Source organism: Eleutherodactylus coqui, chromosome 1 (genome assembly GCF_035609145.1).
Source record: "Eleutherodactylus coqui strain aEleCoq1 chromosome 1, aEleCoq1.hap1, whole genome shotgun sequence".
NCBI lineage: Eukaryota > Metazoa > Chordata > Amphibia > Anura > Eleutherodactylidae > Eleutherodactylus > Eleutherodactylus coqui.
This window is the reverse complement of record NC_089837.1, coordinates 345,868,135-345,877,598: the sequence shown is the minus strand read 5'-3', so window position 1 is coordinate 345,877,598 and position 9,464 is coordinate 345,868,135. Positions and strand designations below refer to the sequence as shown.

The 9,464-nt window shown below is 42.2% G+C and overlaps 1 protein-coding gene across 1 annotated transcript in view; it reads right to left on the bottom strand.

Moving 5' to 3' along the window:
* Positions 1 to 1,263: 1,263 nt before the first annotated feature.
* ASL (argininosuccinate lyase) overlaps positions 1,264 to 9,464 on the bottom strand; it is a 48,259-nt gene continuing 40,058 nt past the window's right edge. The window contains exons 12-17 of the mRNA XM_066576305.1: positions 7,348 to 7,432; positions 6,367 to 6,426; positions 5,425 to 5,508; positions 4,932 to 5,012; positions 4,395 to 4,501; positions 1,264 to 2,328 (exon numbers count right to left, since the gene is read on the bottom strand). Of these exons, the coding sequence (XP_066432402.1) occupies positions 2,181 to 2,328; positions 4,395 to 4,501; positions 4,932 to 5,012; positions 5,425 to 5,508; positions 6,367 to 6,426; positions 7,348 to 7,432 (565 nt within the window). The 3' untranslated portion in view covers positions 1,264 to 2,180. The remainder of the gene's footprint in view (positions 2,329 to 4,394; positions 4,502 to 4,931; positions 5,013 to 5,424; positions 5,509 to 6,366; positions 6,427 to 7,347; positions 7,433 to 9,464) is intronic.

Genomic DNA, 9,464 nt, shown 5'->3' with positions numbered 1-9,464 from the left:
TTTATGCAGTTTTCAGCTGTGTTCCCTTCCCGGCACCTCACAATATTTAATATTAAAATAAGTTCTGCTCATTAATGTACAATGAAAAATCAAAAATACATTTATTGTAAGAAACGGCTGAATAAGAAACCTTGTGAGAACTTGAGCATCCTTTCTGGGAGAAAGACAGCTTTAGGGGTAGTTGCGGGTGTGGTACTGGCTGGCATACAAGTTTTGTTTTCTCAGTGCTGTTAACAAACTTATAGCCAAGTTATGTTTAATCCACACTTCACAGTTCACACCTAGTGCTGTCAAAAGTAGTCAAACATGGTCAAAGCTGCTGACAGACTCCCTTAAAATGTTTTCCCTTAAGCGTAATGACAAATTGTAATCTTCAAAATGCTGAGCTTTCAGGATTCACTGTTTAGTGCATTGATGTCAATGGAGTTGTTTCCTGCTCATAAGGGTGTCGATTCAAATAATTATCCTTTGAACGAGGAGGCTGAGGAAGAGAAGGAGAGAAGAGATGGTGGTATATGAAGGAAGATCAGATTGGAAATCTGGTAAAAAATATAAAAGTGCTGACATATCAAATGGTACTAGACAGGGATGCCCATTCTCACCCCTTCTTCGTCCTCTGCCTTGAACCATTTCTTGGAAGTGTTCTTTCCCATCCAGACAGATCCGGAATCTGGATGGGGAGATCCATGCATAAAGTAGTCGCCTATGCCGATGAACTCTTATTCTTTCTCTCGACACCACGCATTTCATCATCCAACCTATTAGCAGAACTTCATTCATATGCCCAATTCTCCAACTTTAAAATTAATTACAAAAAATCCGCAGCACTCAACATTTCTTTACCTCAAAAGCACAGGAAAATGGAACATGCTGCGTATTTTTTTGTGCAATTACGGAAAATTTGTGCATGTGAACGAACCCATTGAAATCAATGAAGATCTATTCACTGCATACTGCACCGCTTTCACATGACTGTGAAAAGTGCACAAGATTTTTGCATTGCGAGAAGGGTTCTTGGCCCGATATTGTGCTCAGCCGTGTGTAAGAAACCTTAGTGTGCAAATTTGCCTTATATACACACTGCTTTGGTACTTCCATAATATTTCCATGTGTGGCAACCTGTGCCTGCCATTCAGAACAATTCTAATTAGGCAGTGCTCGCCATTTTTCTGCATCTAGAATAACTTTATTGTACAATGACAGAGAGGAGTTAGAGCTGATCTGATCTGTTGTCAGCTGTATAAATGAAGAAGGTAGCCAGCGTTCCAGAAAAGATGCAAATATGTTTTTATTCACGTAAAAAGTTCTACAAAAGCCCCATTTGACGAGTGAATAAAATACAGCGCAATACATTCTACTGAATTTATTATTTAATTTACATTGAAAAATCAAGTTTACCATTTAGTTAAGTTGCTCCATCCAAAAAAGTGAACCCTGTCTAAGGGTACATTCACTTGCTGTGGAATTTTTTTCCTGCAGAAAATACACTACAGATTTTGGTGGAGGTCTGCATCCAAATCTAATGTTACATGTGGAAAATTGACAGCATTTCCGCAACATGTGAGCATACCCAGAGCCAGAGGCGTAACTTGAAGCTCCTGGGCCCCAATGCAAAACCTGTAACAGGGCCCCCAACGATAATGCTTTATTCATAGTACTGGGCTCCCTATATGGAAAGGAGAGGCCTTATGGGCCCCCCTAAGGCTTTTGGGCCTGGGTGCAACTGCATCCTCTGCATCCCCTATCGTAACGCCAGTGCCCAAACTATATGTGCACATGTTCCATAGTTGATGCAGCTACCCAGTTTCTTAATGGTATATGCAGCGTAACAGCCAGTGTCACTACCCTACAGCATCTCTTTTGCTAGCATATATGTATAGTAATAGCTGATAAGATTTTAAAGATTCTATTAAGCCGATATCTTCACAGGAGAAGGAGGCAAAAATTATGTTCCACTATTTTGGCATGGTCACCGAATAATACTTCTTATGGTTTGGGTAGAGTTAACAAGGAACTCTGGCCTGAAGTGGTCTGCAGGAACTTAGCAGTGTGAAATATTAGCACTCCACACAAAGCATAAGACATCTGCTCATGATTCCACTACTGTAGAGAGCATTTCTAAAATATAATCTATTATGTAATTAGTATTTATACAATTATCAGTCAGAAAATTCATGATCTTATTGGTCCTTGTGATCTTTCATCCAATTTCTGAGCTGTGCAACCTGTGCAACCACACAGCTCTTTGCTGTCCCCCCTGCCGCTGTGTACTGCTCCACACTGTTGGTATAGTTCCACAATTTGGACACATCACTGGCAAAAAGAGGACTGCAAATAAAGAAAGAACATTTAAAAATGCTATATGGTAATATTGTAGTTCAGTGATAAGCAGAATACAATGAGACACAAAACGTATTGGAAACAATGATGTTGAAGCCTTTTTAGTTGATAACCTCATACAATAAGGCTGAGAATCTCTTACAAGAATTCTGGGACTCTGCATAGATTTCTTGTAATTAAACAGCTGTAGTCAATGGGAATATATTGGAACGTGCAACAAACTCATGTACAATGCATGATAATTTTTATGACTTTTAAAGGACTCTCATGTTATAATTTGGCACTAAAGGTATGTTCTCAGGCGCGACTCACATCACATAGCACACGGACACTTTGTCCATGTGATGTGCAGTAGACCACACATCTGCATGTTCTGTTCTCCTGCGAGAGAGAAAAAACACCCATGTAAATACACCCATTACAAATAATGGGTTATATGTTTTTGCGTCTTATCTCCTGAGAACCAAAGAACTGGGCATGCTGAAATCCAGTAGCCCAATCCTTATCTCACCCATCATCTGCCGCGGGACAGTCAAGAAGCCACACACGCAATAGATGATTGGCTGATCCTACTAAAATCGGCAGGTCTGGCAGATATTAATCTAATATCTATCGTCAGCTTTGCTCTCAACTACGAAAGAGCTGACTTTGTTACTGAACTATTTGTTTTGTGAACAAAGACATAAAGCTGACCATACATATAAGATAACTATGACTTGGTCTAAACACCAATTGAGCATTTCCATGTAAGATAAATTGGGCAAAACTCTCTTGAATTCTTACATGTAATGAAACTAGGAACCAGGAGACTTGAGTAAAACTTTTCTTTGATTCTTTTATTTGACAATAATATTGACCCAATTAAGACAGCTCTTTTTATAATTTACATTAGGATATATTGGGATGAATAGGGAGAAACATCACTTGGGATTAACACTAGGGATGAGCGAGCATACTTGATAAGGCAAACTATTCGAGCGAGTAGTGCCTTACTTGAGTACCTGCCAGCTCGTCTCTAAAGATTCGGCTGCCGGTGGAGGGCGGGGAGCGGCGGGGGAGAGCGGGGAGGAACGAGGGGGAGAGCTCTCACTCACACTCTTCCCCCCGCTCCGCGCCGTAACTCACCGCTCACCCGCGCCAGCAGCCGAATCTTTAGAGACGAGCGGGCAGGTACTCGAATAAGGCACTACTCGCTCGAGTAGTTTGCCTTATTGAGTATGCTCGCTCATCTCTAATTAAGGCCTTCTTCCCACGAACGGATTTCCGCCGCTTAATTCGCGGCGGAAATCCGCTGCGTTGCCCGCTGCTATTAGGTTCTATTGAAACTAATAGCACAATGCTCACGGTGCGGAATTCCACCGCGGAATTCCGCACCGTGAAATCTCACGTCCTCACCCGCGGCATGTTCTATTTGCCGCGGGTGTACGCGCGGACGGCTTCCATTGCAGTCAATGGAAGCCGTCCGTTCACGCTATCTTCGGCTGTAGCACAGCGGAAGATAGCGTGCAAACGCTTCCCCGCCTACCGCCGGCGCGTCACATGACACGGCCGGCCACGTCATGTGACGCGGTGGGCGTGTCATGTGACGCGGCCAGCATGTCACATGACGCGGTGGCGGTGGGCGGGGAAGCGTCATGCGGGAGCGAGGACGCCGGATCCGCTGGTATGGGGTCTCTGGGGGGCGCCGTGACGGGCTTCGCCGCGGAATATTCCGCGGCAGAGCCCGTCACAGCCGTGTGCAGCCGGCCTAACACAGTTACAATCCATCAACTTTCCGTTTGTGAAGATTTCTGTTTGTTTTTTTCTAAAAACTGTAATTTACAGTAATTCAGATATAAACCTTTATACTTTATTAGTAGAAAGAAAAATGGGTCTCTAGAGAAGAAGTTGATAGGATAGCATAGCCTGTACCAGAGCGGCAGCCCACCATCTGCTGATGGCAGGAAGTCCTTCCAACTGAAAATGCGGATGAAGGAATCAGATAGAAGTTTAATTACTGATTCATACTTAAAATAAGGTAGCAAGGATAAACTATACTGTTGTCAGTCACATACCTGATGCTCTTCAAGTCATCCAGTGAAAGTTTGTTAAGAGTGATGCCCTTGGTTTCTGCCAGCTGAACAACTTTTCCAGACACTCCATGCGCTTGTCTGAAGGGCATCTATAATCAAAAAACACCCAATAATAAAAGACTGAACCATCACTACCTTAGGCTGGATAAATAATGATTTACCCCTAGTCAGCCCAATGTCCCCAAAATTCTTTATTGTGAGATTATTTGTGCAACTGTACAAAATAAAACTCTCCTTATAATGGGGTAATTCTACACATCCAGCTAAAACTGACATAGACCATATACTCCTAATAGAGAGGACTTGCTGCTATGGTTCTATACAATAAACAATCATCTGTGAGCTAAAGACATCAGAAGTCCAACTGTTCCAGCCATAATAGTTCACTGCAAATTAAAACAGAGTTTTAATTTTTTATTGCAAAGGTGTAAGGCCTTTCATATTTTTTTATCTATAGGGCTGTATATGGCAATCACACCTAATCATATGCAATCCTTATGTAGATCAGGTTCCACTTACCCCTTTCCTGACCAAATAATAAGCAATATCCGTAGCCAACATATCTGGACTCAGAGCTTTCTCCATAGCCTCTTTGTTTATCTAAAATGCAAAATTCCGAACCACAAATCACTATGTATATACAAACATTGTGATTTTCTGCAGAAATCCATACACAAAGCTTCATTAGAAAAGTCCATTATACCATATCTTGTGAATTGTCTGCAGTCCATTTTGCACAGATATCAGAGTAACCCCGAAGAGTGGGCTGAAACATTGTTGCATTAGTAAATAATAGTACTTTTTTTTTCACATGGCAGATCTATTGTCTAGCCAAGATTATTTGCTTTAGATATTGTAGATGAGATCTTCAGTCAGGGTTCCTGTGGCTGGAACGCCTACGGAATACACCGTTCTGCTTTATTGCGTTTTTTCATCAGTAGTACACATATTCTTGTGTAATTCAATATAGAGTTAACCATAACCTCATAAAGAAGTAAAAGACAAAAAATACCTGTAATGTGGAAATCACTCCAGATGCCACCTGAAGCACAGCACATATGGTGTCATAAACATCAAACATGGCCTCCTTGTCTTCCTACATGCAAAAACATGTGTTTTATTACATTTTCAATGTTTCAATCCCTCATACATGCGAGGGAGCAATAGTACCGTTTCTATACCATACGGTGTGAGGCGAGACTGCCATTATAACATTTGTACAGAATGGAACAAGAGATTGTTTAAGAGGAGATGGGACATTTGACAATGGGCCATATATGAATTACCAGGATAGAAAATAATCTGCATGTATGGCCGCCATAATGCTTGGCACAAGGATGGTGACCATTATGAGTATCAAGGTTGCATAAGTTTTGTAGGGCCAACATAAACAAAGGCCATATACCTACTGAAATATTAGTCACGGTACACTATATATAGATATATGCATACAAATCTCACAAGTGAGAGGATAGCAGATGTAGATGAGCAAAACAGCAATAATGCAGGAAGCAGTTAAAATAATAGAGACCAAGGGGAAGGAAATGAAGAACAAGAGGCAAGATAACAATGTAAAGCAAACAACTGCTTCCTTCTGAAAGCGAAGCACATTCTCAACAACTCTATTAAAAATGCCATACTGCAGTAAGAACTAAACTACACTGCATGGCAAAAAGTACACATTGAAATATGCGATTGCTAATTGGAGTAAGTCCGCACTCCATTCTTCCCTGGGGTGTTCAATGGGGTGCAGACCAGGACTACCTGCAGAGCAGTCAAGTTCTTTAACATCAAGCTAAAAAAAACCCATTCATAATAGATTTGGCTTTGTGCAAGAAAAGCAGCATATTTTATTTAAACCATATCTACAGTAACACAGCATTAATTAATAGAAAGACTGGTAGAGGAACCTTAGCCACTGTATTTAGCCGAGTGGGTTGCAGGCTAAACTCACTTGTAAGTCCTTGTTGTATGTGCTTGGAAGGCCTTTTAGTGTCATCAGAAAACCAGAGCACTGGGAACGAAAGACATTTGTAAATTGTTTAGGATATTCAGCTAAAATAATATACAAATACAGAATTAGAAAATCCATCGATACATAGTGATAAATGTAGATCTACTGAAACACCGATGGATGAGCATTAGGACCTTGTCACTGGCAGTCCTAATCATTGAAAAACCTATTGTAGCCGTATGAAAAATCGCAAGAATTGACAAAGAGAAATATGGGCTATATCTACTAGAATATTCTTTTATCTCTTTATCTCTTCTGTATTCTATGCTTCATGACGCACAGGCACACTAGTCCAACTGACCTATCAATAAGCTGGAATAGGAGATGCAGTCATAGTAACCAGCCACACAAATACAGGTACAATATACAAACTCAATGCAAGTTTTGCTCTGGCAAAATATTAACCCTGGACAATAGAGGCCATTTCAAGAATAAGGTCTCCGATTAGGAAACAATACCTATTCAACTGGAATCACACTTGCAAATTTGTGATCATTTTTGGTGCATTTTTTGAGCCAAAGCCAGAAGTGGCTTCAATAGAAGGAATGGGAAATATAAAGGAAGGACTTCCACCTCCTGCTGGATATACTTCTGCTTTGGGCTCAAAAACTGCATGTGTGATCCAACCTTCCAAAAAGCAACAATACTAACCATGGAGATTGGTCCACCATATAGGTGAGCATTTCATATAATGCACTTTAATGTGCATTTTCTTGCTTACCTTACCTTTCATAAATTCGGTGAATATGGAGTGGTGAAGATATTACTACATACCTGTTCTAATTCTATTGCTTTTAGAATCATGATGCATGTTTTTTCTATAAAAATAGTTTACCTGTTGTGTCTACATTGCACATATGTGTTAAAACTAATTATGTAAAGTTTATGCATAAAAATATTATGTGATATCGCTGTCCATACTCGGCCAAAGACACGTCCGGCTTTGCTGCGGATCAGTTCCAAACTGTCAGGGTTCTTCTTCTGAGGCATTAGGCTACTTCCAGTACTGAGGAAAAATGAGATGAAGATTTCAATATTTTTTTTATTACTGTGAGCATTTATGAGGGGTCAATTAATAATAACAGATAAGACTGCACATTAGAGTAGAAGCAAAGAAGTGTAAAATATCTGCCTGCAACATATGGAGGAGGATGTGGTTGCACACATCCATAAGACAATGGCATGTGGCCCTGAACATGTCTGAGTGTGTCTAAGGCTTTAGAACTGCCGATAATGATGTGTACAGGGGTGGTTCAATTTTCCCCTGAAGGTGAAGTTGGGGGAAAGAAAGATCAGGGACACTGAATTTCAATGCCCGATCCCCCTTGTTCCCCAGGAGATAGGTTCGTGACAGAGCAGTCTGACTATGACTTACCTATTTGACTGGGCTGAATTTTTATGTCTATGGGGCAGGGAAAAACAGCTGTTGGACGAGCGATCAATTATCTGACAGTTTTTGATTGTGTATGGGCAACTCAAAGAACTTTCCATTAAGTAGCATTGAGTGAGAGTCTTAGCACATTGTCACAAAGGCAGATGTGGATCCGCCTGGCCACACACCGGTTTGGCATTGGGTTGAGCTGCCAGCACCTGGAGAGCCCTGGTTTTCACATTTGACCCCTCCAATTAGAATACTGGCTTTGCGGCGGGGTTCTCCAGTCCCTTACACATACAGATAGTCCCAGTTGTGTGGCAGCTGATGCTGCACTGGGCCTGGGTGCGGTACTTGCAGGTCTGAACAGATGCATAGTAGGGAGTCAGGCTTGTGTCAGGGCTGGCAGCACAGGTATATAAACGAGGTCCAGGCTTGCAGGTCAGGGCAGGCAGCAAACAAAAGCAGAGTCCACAGAGCCAAGGTCAGGGAGTGCAGAAGTCAGGAATAGCATGCGTCAGAGCCAGGAATACACAAACAGAGACTTTGTCATAGCAGTAGCCTACTGCTTAGGCATCCTCCATGGGGGGGGGATGCCTAATATAGCAGAGAAGTGCAGGTGATTGGCTGGGGAAGAATCAAGTGGCGGGAATGTGTGCATGCCCTACCGGCAGCAGCCTGACAAAGAGCAGAGAAGCACATACCACAGAGACAGCAACGGACTGCACACCATGTAGCAGATGAGTGATCCTGCTCTGCCGTAACACACAATTTGATTAATGATGTATTTAGGCCATTTGTAAGGTATTTATTACCAATTGTGCTTAGAAGTGCAAATTACATAAGAGTCTGCAAGCTAAGGAAAGGATTGATCAACAATCACAGTTCTCTCAGGGTGGTCAGTCAGCACGTCCCGTCCCTAGCAAACAGTATTGTCACTATCATTTTAGATAGCAATTACAGAGTAAATATAGGGTTTGTAGAGATTTGATTATGCTTCACTTCTGGGGACGTAGAACCTTCAGGAAGGTAGTCCAAAATCAATTTTAAGGCCCTTTAAAGGCCCTTTTACACGTAACGTGCGTCCCCGTATATACTCGCTCCAATTCTGTCACACTGGAGCGGGTATCGCTGGATCGCTCACAGCGCGGCCAGCAGGGCGGCTGAGGGAGCGTTCTCTCCCCCCGTCCCTCTCCATTCACTGTAAGCAGCGTACGTTCCGTACTGAATGGCTGCTGTTTACACCACATGGTGTGTCGTTCGGTTTTTAAGCATGCCTAAAACTGAATGACTAGACGACTCTTGTCCAGTAGTTCAGTTTCTGCATACTTTTACACGGAACGAATATCGCTCAAAGCCCCGCGGGAGCGCAGAAACGTGAGCAACAACAACGATAATCGTCCCCTGAAAAAAGGGGCCTTTAGACTGAAGCCACCCAGACATTTAGGAAAGCGTTGTGGGTCTGGGCTCTCTAACACTCTATCAGCTGACACTGGCAGAAGCTGCACAAGGCAAATGTGCTAATTTAAAGAATGGACGACCTATAATGCATCGTCATGCTGAGTCCATCAGCGTGAGAACTGCTCTTTATAGTGGCTCTGTGCCCTGCCCTATAAAAGGGGGTCCCAAGCAAAGTGACAACTCTCTTGTATGTCCATATGCCCTA